At 47.4% G+C, this 24678-nt stretch overlaps 1 protein-coding gene across 11 annotated transcripts in view; it reads right to left on the bottom strand.

Annotated features, from left to right (window-relative positions):
• Window positions 1-24678, bottom strand: part of MVB12B (multivesicular body subunit 12B) — a 104345-nt gene that overhangs the window by 62471 nt on the left and 17196 nt on the right. For 10 of the 11 annotated variants that reach the window (XR_006175427.2, XM_065572224.1, XM_024109007.3 and 7 more), the window contains exons 2-6: window positions 24039-24161; window positions 16310-16417; window positions 13074-13170; window positions 9567-9696; window positions 9127-9249 (exon numbers count right to left, since the gene is read on the bottom strand). Coding sequence is in view for 10 of the 11 variants with exons in the window: in XM_008172303.4 (XP_008170525.2) it covers window positions 9127-9249; window positions 9567-9696; window positions 13074-13170; window positions 16310-16417; window positions 24039-24161 (581 nt within the window). In the remaining variant the exon portion in view is untranslated. Of the gene's footprint in view, window positions 1-9126; window positions 9250-9566; window positions 9697-13073; window positions 13171-16309; window positions 16418-24038; window positions 24162-24353 lie in introns of all 11 variants that reach the window. The other variant, XM_008172305.4, reaches the window with a different exon arrangement.

Here is a 24678-nt window from a genome sequence, read left to right as displayed (position 1 = left end):
TTAGTAAACTAAAGCTGTGTTGTGTAACACTAACGAGGAGCAGTGTTGCGCTTTGGGGTGCCGTGTGCACTTCCATCATTTATTTTATATGCACATAAGAATTGTGATGCAAAATTTGTAGAGCCACACAGAAATACTGTCAAATAAAACTGCATCATCTTCCGCATTCAATGACTGTTACCAAAAGTTCTTACCTCATTCCCAATGCAGGACATTGCCATTGTACACTAGGCTACAAAAGCTAAAAATCCCCCCACAAGAGAATAGTTTCAAGCCCAGCATATGGACTGGGAAAGAGTGCGCCCTTAAAAATACGTGTGCATGCCGCATGGCTAGAAGTCAAAGGAGTCCTTAAGGAAGTGCTTGCGTCTCAGGATACATGTCTCAAGTTACAGTTTACAGAAAACACGAAAGCAGATTTCCACAGTATCCAAAAATCACATCTACGATATTTATTCACAGCCCTTAACTTTTCTTGCACGTGAGCACTGCAATGCTACAACACCTACCTCACAGGCGAAGGAGCTGCAGTGAGAAACAAAGACTGGAAGGCTGAGAATTACCTAGGGAATGGCCTTCATTCCAGACAATCTGGTCTAATCATATAAACTCAAATATTTAAATACTTTCTAAAACCTCACTGACCCTTTGCCTAAAACAAGCAACATATGGGCCTGGTAAGTATTTCATCTCATTCCAAACTGGTAAAATATCCTATTTCTCAAAAAATCACTGAGCGTTGGGGGTGTATGAGAGAGCGGAGAAGGGAGTGAGTGATTCTTTCCACTGAATTGTAGATTTACCCGCCACTCTCTCACAGCTGGGCAAGGGGGAGAGGCACACGCCCACAGTGCTGGCACAATGCATCTTTATTCAGCATGACCTCGTTTCTGCTCACACCTGCACGCTGAGTACACGGGACACTAGAGTCACGATTATTTTCCTCAAACTAAAATAATCACTTCTAAACAGGAGTAAATGGAACAAAAATAGAGAGTCACAACAGGGAGTGCCTGGGCTAGTGTACGAAAGCCCCAATCCAAACTACAGGGCTCTGCAGAGTGTAGCTCTTACCGCTTGCTCTATCTGGAGGATTTGTTTAATAACAAGCAGAATATAACAGCTGCCAAACAGGGAGAAGAAAAAACAAATCCCACCAACTCTCTGAGTTTAATTGACCCAACTTGAAAGTCTGAGCTGGAGCCCATTCAAGTCTTGTAAGTTGAGGACTGCAGGAAAGTGCTTAGACCTCAGCCTGTAAATATGAAGGGTTTATGAAGTTGTTGTGTTAGATGAACAGTCTGGTGTCTCTGGAGGCTGCAATGGGAAGTGTGCACAGCTTTCCACATCCTTCATCTCTAGAATTAGTAGTTTTCAACTCTACAGAAAATGAAACTGGGTTCGGGGGTGGGGGCAGGAAGGAGCAAACCGCAGAAATACTCAAAAGATCAAATTATGCACCGTAAGCTTCCATAGTGAAGATTTTAAAAACTATCAAATCAGTCTTAAAATAACAAAGCCCAAATTCACAAGCCTCTCTCAGAACGAAACACTTCTGTGTGCAAAATACACCATGAGTCTGTTTGAAGAGGAGACTATGGGGCCCGATCCAAAGCCATTGAAGTCAATGCAAAGACTTCCATTGCTTCAATGAAAAGTTTCAGAGTAGCAGCCGTGTTAGTCTGTATCCGCAAAAAGAAGAACAGGAGGACTTGTGGCACCTTAGAGACTAACAAATTTATTAGAGCATAAGCTTTCGTGGACTACAGCCCACTTCTTCGGAGAAGTGGGCTGTAGTCCACGAAAGCTTATGCTCTAATAAATTTGTTAGTCTCTAAGGTGCCACAAGTCCTCCTGTTCTTCTCATTGCTTCAATGGGCACTGTAGGATCAGGCCCCAAATCACTAGAAACAGCAGTCTCACTCCCACAAAGCCTTTTAAACAAATGCTCGACGTTTACAAGGCCATTTCCCCAAGAAATCATACACAGGCACCTCCAGGAAGAGCACCGCCAGGCCTTTAAATAGTAACTAATGAGAGTCTAAAACCAATAAACTCTATAAATGTTTTGGAGAAAAGTAAAAATGGTGAAAGTGATTGATGGAAACAGCTACTCCCTGAACATACCTTCACATACTTCAGGGTGAAAGCACAATTGGATCCACAGTGGCAGAGATTATATTAACTAGCAGACACCACCGCATTTCTAGAAATAAACTCCCAATTCCCCAAAAGGGCTTATTTAACAACTAAGCACACAGCTCCTTTGCATGAATACCACAAGCTGTATTCAATGATCCCAAATGACGCCACAGTGCCTTTAGGAAGAGCGTTCTCTAAAGAAAAACAATACTGAGAAGACTGAAGCACCTTCAGTCTGCGTACTCCCTCCACCCTCAAAACGAGCTTCTCTTAACTGTAGTTAATGTCCCTCTTTCTCAGCTGCTTTGGGGATTCCCGGGCTAGGAACTGTTCATACTGTTTCAACATTTCTTCCTAATCACCATCTACCGCTAACACACACTAGACTTTAACCCATTTTTTGCACTTCATGTGGCAGAGCCAGATGCAAGTCATGCAGGGATAGTGCAAGTTTCATAACAAGCCTTTAACGGGGAACAATCCCTAAATGGCCATATGTCAACCTGCCTTCACATCCTCTGCTCATGCAAACTGTTCTCAACATATTTCTTATGCAATGGGGGGTACACCGATCACAGATGTACTTCTTTACAATGCACTTCCTACTGTGCCACCGAGTGGGGCTATGGAAAATGCTTCCTCCTGGAAGTGTTCAGTCTCTCGCGTTCTCATCTCATCAACCCCGCAGGTCTTAGTCTTCCAAGAAATCCCAACTGAGCACACCTGCTCTCTTACTCTGGGCCCCACCCTCAACTTGACATGTTTTTAGAATAAGTTGGTTAATAAAAGACTGAGTATATTCCCCCGTATTGTCACAATAAATGTGATTTGAACCTTTGGTTCAAAGAATATATGAGCTCATGTTTGATAAGCTAGATAGGCTCAGAAAATGGGTTTGAAGTGCATGAAAGAGACTCAGATATTGTTACCTCTAAATAATGTGTGTTGATACTTAAAAAAAAAAAAAAGATTAGGAACAGTTAAAGTCTTTCCTCTTCCATTCAATTCATCTTCGCACGGGAGAGACTGGCTCAGTATTACACTGAGTTTAGTTCTCCGATGCACCACATCCACTGGTAGCATATTATTGACTCCCATCCTTGTACATTATAATTTCCCTACAGAAAGCCAAATGTTAATCACCTTTCAAGCTACATGCCACAGTTCAAACGCCATCAATAAAACAAATCAATTAAAAATCAACAGACCCCTCTGCCGGAAATCCTTGTCACAAACTCAGTTATGTGCAGGGGAATATGAGCAAAACATGTACTTTTGCTATGAGGAAGCAACTCAGCTATTCAAAATATAATCAGTAGCATGGGAGGAAAATTCACACATGCTGCTCCTATTCCAAGAATTTACATTAAATACTTGCCACTCTTTTACCAAAACCAGACAGAGCTCTCCTGGTAGAAGATCCACACCAGCTCTGTATTTCATTACAACGTGAAGCATTCAGTGGCACAGACTGTGTCTGTATTCCAAGCAAAGAGGAAAAGGCATGCAGGCTGGAGGAGGCTGCAAACCCACCGCTAGGAAGTTACAACGTTCATTTCCTCGGCATTGCTACAGGTCTCTGATTAATTAGCTGTAACAATAGCTTGCGTTCTGGCATTCCAGCCCACTCACCCCCTACAACACCACCAGGTATTAAACCTGCAGGATTTTCCCAGTGAACTTGCATACTCACCATTCACTGGTGAGAGCGGCCCCATGGACTGAAGTCCTTTATTGGCAGAACAGGAACTGCAGGTTAGCAGCAGGGCATGCTCCCCCTCCCCTATCCCAGTTGCCCTTCCACTGTGCTGCACACCCCACCCCAAGAAGAAAATTCAGCCTTCACAACCCAGTTGATCCGTGGCCTCTCAGTTGAAGCTGCCTACACAGGGGACCTCTGCTGGTGGTTTCTGTAATCCGTCCACCAGGGACCAGATTGAGGCCCCCTGCTAACAAACTTCTGCCAAGCAGTGACTGGGCTAAATTTGCACCAGGGACCTAGAAGCGAAAGGCTCCACGTCTCCACACCAGTCCCTCGCTCGTTTTTAATTCAAGAGGAGACGAAACAAGTGTTCCAGTTATCCCAGGCCAAACTGCCTGGGAGGTGGAGCGGCAAGCTCTGAAGGTGGATGGGAGGGGTCGGAGCCTTTTTGGCCTGAATGCTCTGTGAGCCCACCCATGGTGAAGCATGATCTGAATACAAGATGATTGCAGCACGATTCTCCTTTCCCCTAGTAAGCCATTAACCTTTCAGATGACAGCCCTGCAATCGGAATGACTGAACGATTCTCAGGGTCAGCGCGGAGCTATGTTCTCAAAACCTGACAGCAACATGCAAAAGTTGTGACTGAATCGCGGTCTCGCTGAGAGTAAGATTAAACGCGTGACACATCTTTTGCAATCAAAGTGTTCCATTTCCCAAAGTATCTGCCACAGATTGATAACATCCACGCAAAAAGTTAAGTGCAATTATGTCTGTCATTGTAAAACACACTTCAGCAGCACTGAGTGACATCTTGCTGGAAGCTGACAAATTGTTAGAAGATTGTTTGAATGACTGTGGTGGAGGCTCCTCCACCAGCACCTTGGGAAGGAACTCGGAAGGCACTTGCTAACCAAGAAACCACACACACGCAGGGAACGTACAGCCGATACACCGGCCTCAGCAAGCAAGATGGCTTTAGGGGAGCTCTGCCTGTGCTGGCAGGAAGTCAGAGCTCTTCCCAGAAAAGCTAAGGTTAGATTTATGGAGAGCACAAGAGCAAGGTAGAAAGCTGAACTCATACACAATTGCTAGGCAGAACTGCAGGCTGGGGCAAACTTGTAATGAAGCTTTCGCTAGTGCGTATTCCCTAAACACCAAACATGTGACCCTGACACTCTCCGGCACACATGGGCAGTGAGCCCCATGCCGTTCACACACAGCAACTAAACTGATGTCCTCAAAAGGCAAGGCTGAAATATTTATCATTAGCACCTGCTTTTGGGAAACCCCCTCCCCCAAGCGCCCTAAGGTGCAGCGATCACTGTGCTGTGTTAGCACCAACTTATACAAGAAACATTACTCACACCGACCCTCCCAACAGAGCCTCATTTAATTACTGAGTGCCCGGCAGTGCCCAGCAAACACACCTAGGAAAGCAGTGTAAAGCTCCATGTGCAACATTCTGCTACAGGCGACTCCAGTCAGTGGAATGGATCTTTTAACACTCGCTTCTGGGATGAGACACGGCAGGTGTATTTCTCCACGCTGCCCACAGCACAAAATACAGGGAGAAAAACCCTGGGGTGACTTGACACCGTGTCATCCTACACTGCACAATGGCAGCTCATCAGGTCGCACTCCACAGCGCAACGTCTCAGCCTCATTGGCATATGAGGGCCTGATCCAGGAGCCCAGAAGCCCGGACGCTTGTAACGGGGAATACCAAGGACAAGAGAGCCAAAGCGACATGAACATCCCCGCAAGAGGAAACAAGCAATCCTTCCCCCTCCGTGCTGGCAGGAGGAATTGTGCTCAGCTCTTTGCCTCTTTCTGCTCCGCAGTTCTGAACAGATGCTCCATTGAAATCAATGGTGTATTACCCCATAGTCGGAAGAGGGGTGTATCCTGCATGTAGCAAGCATGCTAGCAAACAGGGACATCCTTAAAGAAGAGCACATAGGTTCATTTCCACTGCAGGCATCACTTTTTGAGAAACCCAGGATGCTGCCAGCCAGGCATTAAATACAAGCGCATGAGAAGACAGAGATTCCTGAACGGTCTTTCATGAGACTGAGACTAATGTACTTTGGTACAGATTTCTTCTCTCTCTCTCTCAAAAAGGGCAGGCACAAGCATAGTGTGAAGCCCACATACCCGAGTCACTGGCCAACTCTATCTGAGGACATTCGAGGGCAGACGATTTAGCAAAAGCTTTTGTTCATTTGATATTGGTACAGAACTGGCGACGGAGTTCCAAGTTCCCTACAAACCTTCGTGCAAGAGTCCAGGGACTCCTTAACCCTCTCCCACTTTACCAGGAGGGGACAGGGAAGTGCCGATGCTGGGACTAAGCAGAGCCCGGAGTGCAAATGGCCTGAACAGAACCTCAGCTGGACGAAGCAGCAATGCTGACGCACAGTGAGGTGCTGAGTCGAGTCTCTCGCAGAGCAGCAAAGCATGTGTGATGGAACTCTGACGCGCCAGCATCACGAGAATCGATAATTAAGTGTCTGCTGAACCTGCCCGGCACAGAAATGAAAACCGATGGATTAAGAAGCTCTGCAGTAACACACCGGGGTTCTGTTGTCTATCTGTACGTAGTAGTGTTAGCAAGCGGTCCGAAGCACTGAGGATACATTGCATATTGTCCTGATTTTAAAGGTATTTTATAAAAACGAGTCAGAAACTGAAGAGAATCCCTTCAAATATCTGACCAACCTAACAGCTAAATAGCACTAGTTGTGTATTGTGCTGTTCGGTGATTCTGTCTTGGAATAAAATGGCAAACTGGCTGCAAGTGTGTTCTCTTATCTCTATGGTCATGTTAAAATAAAAAGTTACTTGTGACTATAATCTTCCATGGACATTAAGCTTGAATAAATTACTACCCTGTTGATAAAGTGTTAAAACAGCTTTTCAAGTAACATATGTTTCCTCTAATAAGAAATGTTTGCAAGGAGCATCTTTATATACATTTCTATTTCTAAAAAATATATTGGATAATAAATAATCAATGTAAAAAAACCCAGACATGAATAGATGCCTTGAATGATTGGGCTGTTTTTATTCCAGTGTAAAAGTTACCTGTAAATCATACATGGTGCATGAGGGTAGAGCCAGCTACAGACAGGTGGTTTTTACTAGGAGGCATTAATGTAACATTCAATTATTCCACTGCATACTGGCTGTTTTAACTCAGCCAAATTAGAATACATTTTATATTGACTATTTTGACATTTGTTTTATTTGGCGAGTAAAACAAAACTGATCCAATTTCCTTGCAGCCATTGTAAACCATAAACTGTACAACAAGAGGTTATAAAATATATAAGCCTTGTAAACACTTCTTTTCAGACTGTCGCTGATGCTCTGAGCTCCAATTCTGGCCCTGTTCCCAACAGCTCTGGAGCCATTCTGCAGCCCTCCCTTCTCAGTCCTACAGTGACCCTTCCACACTTCGTGATTAAGGACAGCCACTGACATTCTCTTGCTAAGATAATTTTTCTCTTTACCATGGAAATTTGCCTGCACATTTCTCATGGACAGAAAATGAAGACATCTACTGTAAAGACAAGACGTCTCGCTTTGATCTCGCAGGGTCTTTGTTATTTATGCAGCTTGTGCCTAGTGCAATTTGGAAACAATCGAATGGCTCCAGATAAAACAATCTGAGAACTCCAGCAGGGCTCCTGTTTCTTATCTCATTTCTAATATCCCCACCATGAGGCTCTAACGGCTCTGAATGGTGCAACCTGGGATCTGCAGCAAGGACCCCTCCCAGACAGCACAAGAGAAGAGATCTAGCACAACTTTCAGTGAAGTGACTTGTCAAAAATAAACCACAGAAGATGGTTGAGAAGTCACCACAATACACTAGGTTATAAATACACTTAAGGGCATGGGTGCATGCCTGGACCCAGATACCAGCCTTCACCAGGATAAAATTACCACATAGCCCAGTTAAAAGCCTTTTTCAGGCCATTTTAAGACTGCCACTCTTTAAAATGCACAGAAAAGCAAAATAACCAAGGCTATGGGTAGCACCTTGTAGCCAGACAATACACTGAACTTTGGACAATTTACAGTCTCCATGAAATTCCCACCTGCCAATCTCCTTAGAAATATAAATCCCAGGCATTTCCTTTCATATGCTAGGTGTATTTGCAATACACTGAATGTGCTAGCAAAACACTGACACTCCAAAATATGTAAAAACCCACCGAGAACACGTTTCCCAATTGGGGTTGCCTGGGCTATGAGTTCAGAGCAACTCTCTCACCATTGCATGCAGTGCTGCATTTTCATATCAAATGCCAATAATATATAAATCATTCATTTCATTCTCTGCGTGCGGGGTTGTTTAAAAACACCACCACTGAGCTTTGTGCAGGAAAATGTGGTAAATAATTGTAAGCTATAATTATACTCCTGTTCCTCTGACATATAAAAGACACACACACACTTGACACACAGTACACTGCAAGAGCAAACCCATGACGTTCGCAGCGGCTCTATGGCCCTGCTGTTGCAGTTCCTTGTGTGATAGTGGGCGGCTGAGTCTGTGCGCACAATGAACGGCAGCAGTGGGGCCTAAAATCACAAGTTCGGACACGACAAAGAAAAGCAAACCTCAGGCTTCAGTTCTGGGGATTAGGAAAAAAGTTGTTCCCCACTCTTATATAACAAGCCTGCACAATCCACCAAGGGCCTGAATGCTCCCTCCTACCCTTGCCCCACTTTCCCTGTGAGGATAGCAGTCTAGCTAGCCCACTGGCATGCCCCAGAAAGGAGACTCCTAGGCACTCACGTGAGACCAAAGATGCTTTATATTCAGTTAAAAACAAAGAACCGGGGCACCTGTGAGCAGCTCTAGGATAGGGTTACGGCTTGCTGGGCGCTGACAGGGGCTCTTTGGTATACGGGACACAAGAGACAGGCAGCTTCCTGCTTGGAACTGTTTACACTCTGACCCAGGCCGGCAGGCTAAACAGGACCACCGGGCAGCCCTCAGTGAATGTATTTTTGTGGTTGTTCTGTCAGCTTTGCTACCTTCTCATCCCCATTCCAGCCATGTGCCATCTATGCATGACATCCGCACAGCTTTCTGGGGACTAGCATGTATTCCCCCATTATAGCAGGGTGGACCGTGTAATAATTTATACTGGGACAGTGCCCACTAGTCACAGTCCCACTGGCTTGAGTGTTCAGCTAAAATACGCAGCATGGCATGCCCAAGCAGAAGAGAACCATAGAAAACACTGACAGGTGCCAGAACCTACCTCGGCAGGTTAGGAGCTGGTGTTGAAGCTGGTACTTGGGAAGAAGGTGTCCCGGGTTGCGAGGAGTCATGGTTTCGTGGAACCCTGCCCATTCGGTACCAAATACCCATATTGTTAAGTTCCCTTTGTAAGTAACAGAGAAATCATTAATGTTATTAGCAAATACAGCATGCACACATGATATCAAACATTGGCAAGTTTCACCAAGAAACATCTTGTGTAATAAGAACCAGGCTAATTGCCACAGAGGATCAATTAATTCTCACACCAAGCAGAATAATACTTTGCACTTATATAGTACATTCCCTTCAGTGATCTCAGAGCTTTTTCACGAACATTAACACTTGCAAACTCCCACTTAATTCCTGTAGGAAATTACAGTGCGTGGGTTTGGTACATGCTGCGGTATGGGAACGTCCTCTGGATGAAGGGCTGCTTACCCTATGAACGTGTACTGTGGAGGGGCCTGCTTAGATCTGCCCAGGATTCGGATATCACAAATAGCAGCCTCCGTAGAATCTCGAGGGATGAATTTGATGCAGAGCCTCTTCTTTCTGAAAGCTATTTCTTCTGTGAAAGGAAACCAGGATTAGAGGCTGGTTTTTATGCATGACCAGGGTATAAAAGTTATTTATTGCATCTTCAGCTCTTATGCAGATAGTTATGGCAGGAATAGGAGGTGGACAGCAAATAAGTGTGCAAAGCCAAGCACTGACTGAATTTTCTAACACTAGTCCTTTTGTGTGGCATGCAAGATTTGTTATTCAGCAGTACTTCTCTCCACACTATCATCTACAGAGAAGATTAGATACTACATACCACAAAGAATTACAGCCTCTGTAATAGAATTTGTCAGGCTGTTGTTTCCATGTCCTATATCTCTGATATCATTTACTTCACTTCTCTCCTGGTAGCATTCACCACACCAGCCTGGAGAGCAATCACTGTGTTTGTAACACATATGAAAGTCACCAGCATCATTGGTCAACCCAGGATCAAGATTTTCTTCACATGACCATTCGTGCATGGCAGCAAATTAAATTCTAGTAAGTGCCCCCTACAGCAGGGCTCAAATTGGGAGCATTCAGCAAAATGCTGCCACTTGGTGAGACTAGGGAGGTGGAGATGGAAGAGAGACTGGACCCCAGAGGGTGGCACAGAAGAGGTGCATGCATTCAGATTCAGATCTCCTCAGGAACACCTCACGCAAACGCATCCGAGACCCCATCTACGCTGGGCTCTTTGCACCAGTGTAGTTCTTGTAATGGTGCAACCCCCCAACGTAGATATGCTGCAATAGTACAATTTACCCCCGGAAGTTACCAGGGTAAATTGTCCTGGCATAAACCCCATTTTGCATTCATGCAGTGTATCTGTAATGGAAATTTGCCTGGTGTGGCTACACCAGTGTATATTTCCCTAGTCTAGACAAACTCTAAGGTCTAATTGTATCAGAAGCTTCAGTCTTAAAGAATTGAGTTTATGGAAATGCATGCTCACTCTCCCAGCTGTGGTTCATTTTGCTACCATATGCTGGCCCTACTAATCTCTGGAGGTCCCTGTACATTTCTCTGCCCTTGCTGTTGTTTGTAACTCCTTCCACTTTAGTATAATCTCTGAATCTCATTAGCCGCTTTAGCCCTATTCTAGCCTAGCAAAATATTTAATAAAACAGGATTTCACAGGCCTGCTGCACTCCTAGCCAAACCCATCTCAAGCCACTTCCTTCCTAGTGTTTGGCCATTGGAAGCACCATACTAATCTGCGTCCCAGAGCTGTACAGCCACTGCAGGGTGTGCCCCTGGAGGGTATAAGGCACACCATTCAATACACCACAGCCAGCATCTTTAAAGAAACTTAGCCTGATTTAAGTGGCCACAGCTCCCAGTTAAGTCCGATGGATTTGTGGGTCCTCAGCTACTCTGAAAATCAGGCCACTTTCAGTTAGGTGCCTAAAGATGGATTTTAGAAGCCTGGCTTTTGACTCCCACATTTCTACACTTTGCTGAGATGGCTAGGGAGCAGTACGTTCAGTGCGTTGTGTTATTAGCCCAGGAGACTACAAATGGAAACACGTAGCCACAAATTTTACTTTGAACAAAATGAGAGGCCCCTGTTACTTTACTTGCAGAATATCACAAAGCTCATTTTATTGGCTTGTCTGCCAGGCTCTTTCACACTTTGCTAAATTCCTCAATCTGTGGCAAACTCAGCGACGGAGCTAGAACCGCTAATTACACGTGCTCATGGAGGCAGGGAAAATGCACCACTTTATTTATACAAACAGCGCATGGAGGGCAGCAGAATACACTGTAAATGAATCATGCAGTCCTCTCCCCCTCAGCCACATGTTACGTGACTGTGATTTCGTTTGAAGTTATTCTCCATCCTCAACCCCGGGGTGTTTCCTTGATAAGCGATTGGCTCTACCCTTGCTCCACATGTGCTCCGGAGCTCTCGGGGGCGGTGGCACTGGGAAGTCAGTCATGGGTTACAGAACCTTTTCCTTCTTGGTCACTCATACAAATCAACCCCAGGCTGGCAGTGACTGAACAACCAGCCCCATGTGCTGCAGATCCAGGTGAATTATTCACTGTGCCCCTCCCTTTCAATTTACAAACTGGTCTGGATTTCATTACTGGCAAAAAGGACCTGCAAGTATGTGCACTGGCAAAGTGACTGGAGCCCCTTCCCACAAGCCCAGCCACTGGCCTGAGGGTGGTTTGCAGAGCTGGTGCACAGACCCCTTCTGTAGCATGCAGGGGGTGCAGCAGTTGGGCTTACTTGGTGCAGAGGGCTTGGGGGCTGAGTGGAGTTTTCTCCCCCAGATTAGGTAGTTATCTGGAAAGCTGCTTTTCCCTTGCAGGAATGAAGGGGAGGATTTTCTGGGCATTCTCCTTCCAATTCATCTTGGCAATGATGAGAGAGGCTCATGTGGATCCCAGCTCCCCAGTGCATGGGCACCACTTTGCTCATATCTGAGTGCTATAAGCACCAGGCACAGAGCTCAATACCACACTTCTCAGCGGAAAAAGGTTAACTGCTCCCAGAGAACCCTCCCCTTCAAAGCACCAGGGGGAACGAGGGGCTGATAAGAGAGGTGGGGCAGTGGCCCACTAGCCATCTGGATACCTGGTGTCATCCCTTGTGTATCTAGGAGATCTAACACATTAGGAATCGTTAATGAAAGCGAGTGAGATAAGGACTATTACACAGCTGCATGCCCCAGGACACATGCCGGGGAATAATTCAAAGAGCCCTTTTTAAGTGACTAACCCAGCTTTTGATGTTTAAGTTTGACTCATCACAAAAGGTTCCTTTACAACACTACTCAGAAGAGACTCACCTTTTCCCAGCAGCTGAGCTTGTTTAACAGGTAACCAAAAGAGAGGTTCTGCCAGGTCTTTAAAAGCAGCTCTCTCCTGCCAGCGTGCCCGTGGATCATCATCTGACCCGATGGCATTGACCTGCCAGGGAAGTCTGCAGCAGGGTCTGGTGCTCTGCCCCAGGCGAAATCGTCTATTCCAGCTTCACTGGGGTCACCAGGTGGAGACGTGGGGCAGGGAGGCTGGGAGCCTGCTGAGCACCAGCTCATGACCAGCATTACCACACTGCCTTTGGCCAGACACAAGATGCCTTTGGGGCCTCACCTGCCCATGCAAAGGGAAGGAGCAAGATCCACCCCCGCTGGAAGGTGCAACGCTCCTGTGGGCAGTCAAGGCAGCGGCACTGAAAAGCCTACAGCACATTTCTGCACAGCACAACATGGGCCCAGGCTCAATCTCACATGGGAACAAAATGCCTGGCACCATCCAGAAACATGCGCACGCAACAATGCTGCCTGCTCTTGCCCCCTCAGCCGCTGCTGGAGCTGTGCATGGGGCGTGCATGAGCGAGCATGGAGCCCGCTGCTCACAAAACCCAGCATTGTGAAAACACACACTTACGTGTATCGACTGTCTCCTGGATGGGGATGAAGCCCACAGGAAGCGTGTCCTTGATATCAATTAGTTTCATGTCGACCAGGACATTGCCTAAATGGCTCTTTAGAGAGAGGAGAAAAACAGGTGAGTGCGACTCTTAATAATTCAGGTTCTTCTTGTCTTGCTGATTTGACTTGAAGCTCCCTGTTAAGCAGAGTAGTTTAGCAGAGAGGGCAACTGAGGAATGAGTAGCAGGTACCAGGCTAACAACTCAGACCGAAGGCTACGATTTTGTCAGAGAGATGATAGAAATCGTGAATTTGAATCTCGGAAATGGCTGTCAAATCACACGTGATTCAGCCCCCAAACTGAGTCGTGGTGCCACCTAGCGCACGGGGTCACAGCACACTCAGGTTTGGCCCATTCACCAGGCTCTATCGACGGAGGTGAGTGGTGCTGTAACTCCAGGTACCACGTCACAGTGCCTAGAGTGGGGAGCCGGGCTCAGCCCTGCAGGACAGGAGCCGCCCACTGCACAGTGAGTGGGCTTGCTCTCCAACCCCGCCCTCCCGTTCTGTGATTTACCTGTCGTGAAATTTACGAAAAAATGTCTGTGCCAAAATTGTAGCTTTACTCCTGATTGCCTACTTACAGCATGTACACAGCCCACAAAGGGTCACCAGCTAAGAGATTACAGGGTTTTCTGTCACGCCCATCACTGTAATCCCTTAGCACCCTGGAAACAGAGACCGCACTAGTCTACCGGAAAATCCCTGGTCCCTACCCAGTGAGCTAAAGGAGAATCACCATCGTCCAGTGAACTGTAAGCCTACAAGCCCTATGCATGGTCCAGCTGCGAAAGCCACATGATGTTTATATGGTCACCGTGGTGGGAAATGCCAAGGAAAGACTCTAATGTAGACACAGCCGAAGTTATTACATGCTTCTGCTAATTAATATTGAATACATACGGTGCTAGCTCCAAACGCTCACGCCATTTGGAATGATAAATTTCATTTGGAATCCATATGAATTCTGAACCAGTGCCTTGTCCTATTAATCAAGGTTTGAAGAGCTAAAAAACAATTTAGTATGACAGCCTCCACAATTGTTTAGAGACTTCATTTCCTTTGCAGTTCCCATTAAAGCCAATATTCTGCCAATATTCTGGATTCACACGTGGAAGAAAAACAAACCCTCTTTCGTTGTCACGTGGCTTTTATGAACAGAAATGCAAAAAGCAATTAAAATGTCATTCTAAGCTATGAGACCCCGTCAGTGTATTTTATCATTACTTCCTGCAAACTGCCAGGCACAGTTTTTATCTGGGCAAGCAAAATATTTCAGACAAACCACTGCTTTCTGATTACTGTGCGTATATGAATTGGGAGGCTTTGAAATAAGAGCAGGTTGATTAGGGGCTTCATACCTTCTGAACAGTTTTTTTTTTTAACTTTACAATTCCATAGCAATACAGTGCAATCTAAATACTACACAGTGGTGATGCTGAAAGTGAGCAGTGCTGATTTTCTAAAATCTGAACGTGTCAGTTAACATTTTGTTTAGGCACAGTGACTGGTAGATAAAACAGTCTTTGCTAATGCATCTTTCATGTTGTATTATTCCTACTGTCTGTCTCTTTTACACTAACATTCAATGTCAGTTAAACTGATGATTCCTCTGCCACATCAATACCAGATAGGCAGAAGAAAAAAAAAACATACTAAGTTTATCAACTATTGAAACGGCTGGAGTCAGTGCTGATCCAATGGAGTGTATATATGAGAGTGCAGCAAACAATGTACTCAGGTAAAAGTGTTAAAGAACCCACTGTCCCCAACACTTAAACACCAACACATGGAAAACGTCAACATGTTGGGAAATTAAAAATTCTCTCCAAGATTCTTTACACAGTTGAGAATGATGCTCCCAATAAACGACATCACAAATTAGCCCTACAGTGAAACTCAAAGACTTAACTAGGTTCGTTCTGATAACTAAACCCGTGACAAGGTGGGTGAGGTAATATCTTCTATTAGACTAACTTACGCTGCTGAGAGAGGCAAGCTTTCGAGCTCGAAAGTTTGTTTCTCTCCCCAACCAAAGTTGGTCCAACAAAAGATATTACCTCACTCACCTTGAGCCTCTAATATCCTGGGACCGACATGGCTACAACACTGCACCCAACGAAACCAGTGTCATTCGTGTCAAAATAACGTGGCTACGGTTACACTAGAGAGCTTACAGCGAGGCCGGGGGCTGGAGGTTAGTGGATCCTTTGCTTTTCAAGTCAAGATCCAGGATCAGCCTCCTATTATTAATTATTATTATTATTTATTTGTTTGCTAGCACCTCGGAGTCTAAATTCTGGACTAGGATCCCACTGTGCTACTGGGGGCTGCCTTTCTCTATCTCTGTTATCAGCAAAAACCCTGAAAACTAAATCAATATTGACATTCAAACCACGGAGAGCAGCAGAAGTACCTCCTATACAGAGCGCTCTCACTGCACTTGGAAAGCAAAATCAAATCTTTTTCTCCAGAAAATATAAAGTTTGTAGATTATTCTCATCTGACAAATACAAACAGCCAGTAAAGGCATCAGATCATGGGCTTTCCCAGCCTAACAGCTCCTTACCCAAGTGACAGTGTAGACCACGAACAACCAAGACTGGCTGGATTCCATTGGAGAGGCACACCAGACAGCTGCTGCCTGCAGACTGTGAACAAAGTCTGACTATCCGTATTGGAAGATGTGACTCCAGGGCAGACACACACAGCTACTGAAAACCCTGGGTGAGTGCTAAAGAACTGGAGTCGGACAGAGAAGGGTGAAGAGGTGAGTCCCCCAGGGAAAATGGGGATGATGCTCTGGACCAGGAGAGCGCTCAGCCTTGTGGGATTCAATTCTTACACTTGCTTTCCTTACGTTGTCAGTGTTAGCATTGCATTGCTAGCACGGGCTGCTCCATTGCGGGTGTGCTAGATGCTAGTGCAAGAGCAGGGATGAAACAAACATTCCTGGGATCTTTTTTTCCATTTTGTTGATTGCAAATCTTTCAGAGAGCTGCTTTCCCCACGAACAAACAGCTGATTAAGAGAACAAACACACAGCAACGATCCCATCAGTGTAGCTTGGCTACAGACTCACCTGGACTTGCTGAAAAACCTGCTTGAATTATCCTGGCTCCCCAAACCGAAACAGTTTAGGAACAAGAACGCGCCAAGCAAATTGTTCAGTCACTCGGCAAATGGACTTACATTTTCTTTCGAAAACGATCTTGTGAAGCACAGGTATCTTGTGACCTTGGATTTAAATAAGCCATCTTTCCAGAGGTCAGCATCCAAGCCATCTGCTGTTTGTGCAACCTGGAAAGATGAGACAGAGGGAGAGACGGGACATCTGAGCCAAGATACAGTTAATGTATGTGCAGTACATCTTCCTCGTACCTATTCTCATTAATGCTGGCCCGAATTCTCTCAGCATCTCATTAGTTCATTTCACAAGGTAAAGTGGAGGGATAAAAAAAAGCCCCAACTTCTAAGAATATTGTCTCGAGGGAGTCAGTTGATTAAAGAATCCCTGACAAAAACTATTCTAATAAGGAAATGGCAGCTTTGGAAAGTCAGCACATTACGACACTCGGTACCATTCCATCACCAGGGGCACAGCATCTGCAAACATGGAAAGAGGGCTACATTTCAGGGATACAGGAAATTGCCCTCCAAGAGGTGCCCCAGCTCCAGTAGTTGGGCAGGAGCCTGCCTGAATGGTACGCTCACATGCCCAGCAAGTGGGGCCGGGTGGAACCAGTGAACAGTTGTGCAAATGTTTTTCACCAAGTTCAAAAAGCACCTTATGCCCAGAACATCAGTTCTAAGGAGCGCTGCAAGTTGTGATAGTTCACAAAGGTCACAGTCACCTTTCTCCAACAGAAAGACTCACTGCAATAGTACCAGAATCGCTGCACTTGGTTCACACACTCAGAAGAGTTAACCAGAGACTCAGCAGTGCCTGTTTGAGAGGGAAATTCCCCCTTTCCCTTCAAAGTCCCTTCGCTCCAGCTGCAGAGATGGCTGTGTATGCGGAGGTAGCACCAGTGTCTCTGGAGCTAATGTACTGGGTATGTCTCCTGTCTCCTCTGAGGCCAGCGGCTCAGAGGAATTCTCAGCCCCCACTAATCCAGGGCCTACTCCATGTTCCCAGGCCTCTTAGGACAGGACTGTTGTCACGCAGCAGGCCAGACTTCACTGACTCACAACACAGAACCCAGGGTGTAAATCAGCGCAGGATTCAACCTGAGATTGGCTAGGACAATGCATCTGAATGCAGAATCTCTGAAAGAATTAGTTTCCAACAGTGAAAGACACAAACATCTTCACAATTTAATTTCTGTTCACAGCAGAAGCCCCACCTCTTACTACATAAGAGAGAGCCCAGGCTGTCTCTGCAACCAGGCACAGAGAGCCGCCTCTTCAGAGAACATGTTTATGGACCATCCTTAGGAGTGGTTCAGGAGAAAAGACAGAGAAGCAATCATTCAGACCCTGATGGGACTATCAGTGACAGGCCTGGTAACAGGAAGAGGTGCCATTGGAACAGCCCTGATCTTTACTGGAGAGCACTGTACCAAAGCCACTGTACTGAACTTGGGTGTCCCTAATCATCTGATTGCCACAAGCTGGGACTGGACAACAGGGGATGGAGCATTTGACAAACTGCCCTGTTCTGTTCATTCCCTCTGATGCATGTGGCATTGGCCACTATCAGAGACAGGATACTGGGCTAGATGGACCATTGGCCTGACTCGGTCTGGCCGTTCTTATGTCCTTATGAACTTCAGATGGATACGGCCAGTTGTGTCCTGACGCAGAACCGGGATCAGGCCACATTAACAGCTCATTCTAATGTGCGAGGCGTGTGCTAAGCATAGCAATAGAGCTTGCGGATACTGATGCAGGTGAGTAACACAACAGGCTGAATGCACCGAGGGGCTTTAAGACAAATGGAAAAGTTGCCACTTCCCAGAATGCAGAATTCCTGGGAGGCTGTGCCTGAGGCAGCGTCTGACTGACACTCTTCCAGTCATTCTATACTTCAGCCCTTTCTAAGCCACTGAGTATCGCGTCGGTTTTTTCTTATTTTTAAAAAATCCACACAATACAATATACCAACCCTGCCATCTGCAGGTCATTTCGCTCTGATGTTGCTGGTCAGAGCTAAGACTCACTCGTGCCTGGATAAAGCAGTGAACATTCAGCAGGGTCAGGACAGCAGCCAAATAAGCAGCTATTGCAGAATAATTCTGGAAGTTGTATTTCACAGAACCTTTGATGAAAGTTAACCACACAACTGATATGACACTGAAACCTCAGCACTGCTTACCGGCTCAGCGTGAACTGCGCTAAGAATTCAGGGCCAGCTTTCCCCTGCCTCCTCTCTATGTGAAGGAATAAACTCACTGGAATATTATTATTTATTCCAGGTGACGGGTATGCGGTCATCTCCTGGCGTATCCCACAGAAACAGGGTACCTCCCAAGGTTCACCTGGCCGTGACTTTGAGGCTGCTGGGTGTGGCCTGTTGCACTCCAGATCTGCTCCCTGTGTAACGAACACATCTCTCTGAAAAACGCTGCAGGGCCTTCGCAGCAGCCCTGAGAGGACGTGGGAGGTGTGTGGTCTGAGCAGCCCAATGGTTTGGTAGTACGAGCTCACACGGAGATGGAAGGGGTCAATTCCTAGCATTGTGGTCCAGTGGGCTCCTGACAAGCTAAGTTTGTGCCTTCTGACCTACTGCCGCATGCCTCTCTCCAGGCAACTGGTGTATCTTGTGTCTTTCTTTAAGACCAGGCTATCAGCTGCAGAACTTGCTTAGCTCCTGTGCACACGCTCTTTCCTGGAGGCCCCAATGCATATTCATTGTCACTTTCTCTAGGCAAGCAGCAGCACCCAGGATCACAGCGGCACTAAGGCCTGATCTACACACCCCTGACCGATGTAGCAAGCCGACATAACCACCAACACAGACACAGCTATGTCTCTGGAAGAGGGATTCCACTGACACAGCTTTGTTCAGTGAGCAGGTATCCCTTCACCAGCCGACAAACGTTGTCAGTGTAGACACATCTATGCCATGGGGCTATGCTGACGTTGCTATGTCGGCATAGTCTCCAGGGTGCAGACATCCCCTAACTGAACTCGGCTGCAGCTGCCAGAGCCCGTCGTGCCACAGATTTCAGGAGATCTTGGCCACCGGTCATGGTGTGTCTCAGACTGAGGCAGCTACCAATCTGCCCACCACTTGGGGCAGGAGAAGGGAGAGCAGGGGACCAGAAAAGAAGTGGAGCAGAGAGCGAGAGGCAGAGTCCATTACTGTGGCCTGATTCTGCAGAAGCTGTCGAGACAGGAGATGTGAAAGGGTTTGAAAGGGAGCAGGAGAGAAGGCAGGATTTCCCTCTTGCGGCCTTGGGAAGCAATGAGCAGGACAGAATAAAATGAAAAAGAAAAGACAAAGGAATGAATGCAAAGACAAAGAAAATGTAAGACGGCCTCCCATTCCCCCATGGAAAATGCCCTCCAGAATCAAACCCTAAAGCCTCCTCTTAAATCACGGGTGGTCCCAGCAATAATTTGCTTCATCCAACAACCATCCCTGAGGTAAAACTCTGCACTTGGAGAGAGAATTTTTCGTCTCTTTTGCTATTTTGAATTCACAAGAATTAAAGCGAAGTCATTTTCCTGGGCTGTCAGCTGCTGCCGTTGTAGGAGGACTCACGACAAGCAGGTGGCTAGAGTTTCCTTCCACAGACCCACGGGGAAAAGGGAACCCCTGGGGGAATCATGTTCTTTTGAAACGCATGAGACTGAAATAGAGCACGTGCCTGTGGGAAATCCCAGCGACAGAGCCAGAATCAACAGCTGCACATTTCTCTGTCCAGGCAGGAGGAGTTCCCAGTGAGGGACAGCTGGGCAGGGGCCATCGCATGTGCAACCACCATGGAGCAAAGGACAGACAGGGGAATCATTTGCTGCTTGTTCTATGTCACCTATTTAGCACAAGTCTAGACAACGCCTCTATTTTTAGTAGTTCTCATTTTGGAGGAGGAAGAGGAATTTGTTGTGGTTGATTTTAATTGAATTTTTAGGCATAACATTTAGCTTGCTTTGGGGCCTTCATTCCCAGGCCTCTAAATATTACCTATGAGCTGTATAGATCATGTTAAAATCTGAAAACACCTGGGTCCCTGCGGGGCAGCAAATACACCAAGGATCTTTGGTGCAGGCCGATTTTAACAGCTTTTAAGTATCCCTCAACAGTAGATCCAAAGAGGGGAAATTAGTTTGTTTCTTCCTTTCAGCTGTCTAAAGGAGTTTAGAGAGTTAATGTTGCTGTAAGTCTATAACATGAAGGAATGTCTGTAACATGTTCACATCTTACGCAGATAAGGAATGTAATCAAAAGGGGTCAGGAAACTAAATTCCAAGGAAAATAATCTGTCAGAGTCAATGGTAGAAAGGAATGTACTGCAGTGGCTGGCTGTGCACTGCTCAGCTTGAGATACATGCGATAGCCGAGACGGAAAATGGCCTGTCAGGGTTCTGCATTCAGGAACAAACTTGGGAGCTGAAGTTTATGAAGTTGCCCGGTCTGGCCATGTCTCTCTGAGACCCCCATCATCTGAGCGGGAGCAGCTCAAGTGAAAGGCAGTTCTCAAAACACACACATTAAACCTCCCAGCATCTTCCCAGGAAATCCCATTTATTCTCCCCCCCCCTTGCAGTCACTCGCTGGCCCCGCACACAGCACCCCTCCCTGCATGCCCCAGCCCATGCTGAGCCATGAGGGAGCATCCCACATGTCTGGTGAAAAAGGGGGGAAGCACTAAAAGAAGAGGACCCCAGCGCTGTTTTTTCTGGTCAATGTGCCCCACATCCTGCCCTGAGTCACACTCACACAACAGACACGACAGACCTCCTGCGGGGTCCCAGAGCCGGGGCTTCAGCCCGAGCCCTGGTGTCTACGCTCATTTTCAGCCCCACAGCCCGAGCCTCACAAGCCGAGTTAGCTGAGCTGGGCCAGCCGGATGTTTAATTGCACTGTAGACCTACCCGAACACGTCTCTCTGCTGCACATGGCAACACCCAGCGTGCACGTGAGAAACGCAGGGCGTCCTAGTGCCCAGCACAGCACCCGCAGCAGGGCAAGGAGAGTGATCTGCTGTAGGCGACGGATGGAGATTTTGTGCATTTGGGAGCAGCTCACCTCTGACAGGGTGCTAATGCTTGAAACCAGCTGCAGGCCAAGACCCAGCGTATGTGCCAGGAGAGTCTCGTTCACTCCTGTCCAAGGGGACCGCCTGGGCTCCCAGATCACTGCCTCAGCTCCCTCGCACAAGCCCGGCCTGGTCACCCTGCCACCCTCACCTTCCCCCCTCTCTCCACTCTCCCTTCGCACCCACAAACCCTCTCACCAACACTGGGAAGCTCATTCCAAAGCAGAGCGGGACAGGCCCCTTCCTAGCAATCCCTTCCCCCAGTGCACATGTTTGCTAGTGGGGTGGCCATGTCGTCTCCTGGCGAGAGGAGGGGGCAGACTCCTGGGGGATCTATTCCTGGCTTGGCCACTTACCAGGAGCCTGATCCAAGGCCCACTGAAGTCGATGGAAAAGCTCCCACAGGTTTCCTGGAGCGTTGTGTGGCCTTGAGCAGAGACTTCACTGATCTGGGCCACGATTGGTCTCATGCTCACCGCAGTAACAGGGCGTGTGGGAAGCTTAATTAGGGCTGGGCTAGACAATTAGGTCAGTGAGAAATCCACCCCCCTGAGCGGATAGTTAAGCCAACCTAAGTCCCCACGTAGACAGTGCTAGCGCCGGCGACAGGAGAATTCTGCCGTCCACCTAGCTACCGCCTCCCGGGAGGTGGATTACCAGCAGAGAGCCCTTCCCCTCGCTCTAGGCAGCGTCTACACTGGCATGCTGCAGCTGCACAGCTAGGCTGCTGCCGCGTTTTATGTGTGGACAAGCCCCTAGTTAGTCCGATTTGCAGATCCCCAGATCAAGGCGCTGTGCACAGCAAGAGGCAGCTGGGGTTAACATGCCATTGACTGAAATGCTGAGCGGAAACGCCCAGGCACTATCACCAGCAATTAATCTCTAATGCCGCAGCACCAGATTAGCCTTTAAGAGCCGCTTTCAAGCCCGAAGAATGTGAGCATGCATTCACTTGTCAGGAAACCCGTGGCGGAAAGAACCAGACTAATGTAAACAGGAAACTTCATACATCATCTGCAGGGCTCCCTCCTCATGGACCTTCCAGCACTGCACTGGGATCAGAGAGAGCCTGCGCCAACGCTGCCTTGCAATGGGAACTGCCTCTCGCCATGGGAGCACCAAGTGGATGTTCGCCCTGACGCAGGGCGGAGGGAGGAGCCGGCTCCCTGCAGGAAGGACACTGAGCCGTAGTCTCCAAGCACAAACTCAAACTAGTTACAAGGAAAAGTGTACGATGGAAGAGACTATTTGGCCCCACTCCAGCCCCTCCACCTCCCCACAGCTATCCTTGCTCCAGGTGATCTTTATCCTGGGAGCTCCGGATGGTGGTGCAGATAAACTCACTCACCTCCCAGCGGGATGGGCACACAAGGGCTCCTGCTGGGCGGGCTGAAAGGGTATTTGCCTCAGGTTCAGAAAGGGGATGCTGTGATGCTGTCACAGAGCGGGAGCATGATACATTATGCACCAAGCAGCAGAAGCTGCGAAGCCCTGCCTAGCCCACCCATCGGATCAGCCAGATACTGAGGGAGATGCCACTCAAAGCCATGGTGAGGGGCTGCAAGCAAACAAATACAGACCAAATATTCCCCAAGACCTCCCGGCCCCCTCTGCTGCAGAGACACTCTGTCTCCTTGCATTTTACCAGTTAGTTGGCTCATCAGTTACATCTGCTGCTTCAAGTCAGTGAACCTGTCAGCTGCAGCAAGTGTGCTGTGAGGCTCATTGGTACCCAGTTACTGTGCTTTGGTGTAAATTACATTGGAACAGGAGGAGAAGCTCACCCGGCTGCCTTAGATGAGGATTCACTTGGCTCTGGGAAAACAACTTTGCCCTTAGCCCTTTCCTTCCCTTTTACATTTTATTCGCCCCAACCCAGTGCTTTAAAAGGAGTGAGTGGGGGCCAGGCAGTTAACTGGCCACTGCTGGGGGCTGATGATCGGTCTGTGTGCTGCACTGTGGGAAGAGCAGGAGGAGGGGAACAGAAGGACGATTGGTCTGCCCTGTGTTTGCAATTTACAGCTATACAAGTTTAATGTTAGAATCTTTCACTGGTTTGGGTCACTGGCCTTAGGAAAAATTCTTGTTCTGGTTCCAAAGCAATTTGACCAATCGACCTATGGGCTAAGCAGCTGCTAAGCACTCACATCTGTCTATCGATGCAGATACTACAGTAGCCGAGTACCTCGCTGCCCAGCTGCCGACCGGAGTCCAGTCTGCAGGGTGGCATTCTGCTGGCTAAGTTCTCCCTGCAGTTTCAGCTGGATGTAGAATTCTTTGCTTTCCAGCCTGAAGCGCCGCGCTGAGCTGGGATGTTAAACAGCTGATACGGGATTCATTTATACGTAGATATAATCTGTGCCGTGCTTTGGAACCCTTCAAGATGGGTGTTACTAGGATTATTACATTTGCGTGCCATATTGGCCAGCTGTTTCTGGAAAGCCTCCTCCAGATAATTACAGAAGTCTTGTGCTTCGCATGACATGCCAGTGGCGGGGAGGAGATGCATGAACATGACTGCACACGGAAAGTATTGCTAAAATACTTCCAAAGCCAAGACCTGGAGGAGGGTGGCTGGTAAAAAACCGAACCCCAGAACACGTTCTTCAAGGTGAGCACACAAACAGCCGGCCCGTTCTCGGGAGGAGACACTGCTCTCTGCAAAGCAAAGGACAAACTAACAATATTGCCAAGGTATTATCAGCTCTACTTACTACGTCGTAACCTGTAGGTGCCCGGTTCCGAGATGCAACCACCCCAACGCCTGTGATAGGATCCATTGGCACGTCTGGCAAGGCATCTGAAAGGTCTCGGACTTCAGGCATTATGGACTGTGCCTGAAACAGGGAGTCAGAGTTAGAGGGCTACACTGCAGACAGCCCCTTAGACAGAAAACCTAGCACGCGCATCCGCAGAGCACCGCGTGTGCTGGAGCACTCACTGCTATGGCCACACACACCGTCCGCATCTTAAAGCGCTCAAGCTTTCAAGCATTTTTAAAGAGGCATTTGCTTTTGATAAGAACTTACATTTGCACCCTCTCTGATAGGTCAGGAATTCAGGCCAACAGCCTCTTCTGAGATTAACTTGATTGTTTCCAGAATGTTTAGCCTGGGCTGGTCCCCATCGAATGCCCATAAGAAAACCTGAGCCCATCACCCAATGAAAGGGCAATCTGACCCCTGTGATTCAACCAGGCCCAGGTGGTCCTGCCGTTCCTGGAGGGAAGGAGGCTACTCTGAATGGCTCTGTTCTAAGGTTCCCCCTTGCAGCTCAGTATCAGACAAGCTGAGGATTGCACTGTGAACCTGCCTCCCTTTCGGGCGTAACGAGACTTGGTTTTCATGGCACTTG

This window comes from Chrysemys picta, chromosome 18 (assembly GCF_011386835.1).
Source record: "Chrysemys picta bellii isolate R12L10 chromosome 18, ASM1138683v2, whole genome shotgun sequence".
Taxonomy (NCBI): domain Eukaryota; kingdom Metazoa; phylum Chordata; order Testudines; family Emydidae; genus Chrysemys; species Chrysemys picta.
This window is presented reverse-complemented; position numbering and strand designations above follow the sequence as displayed.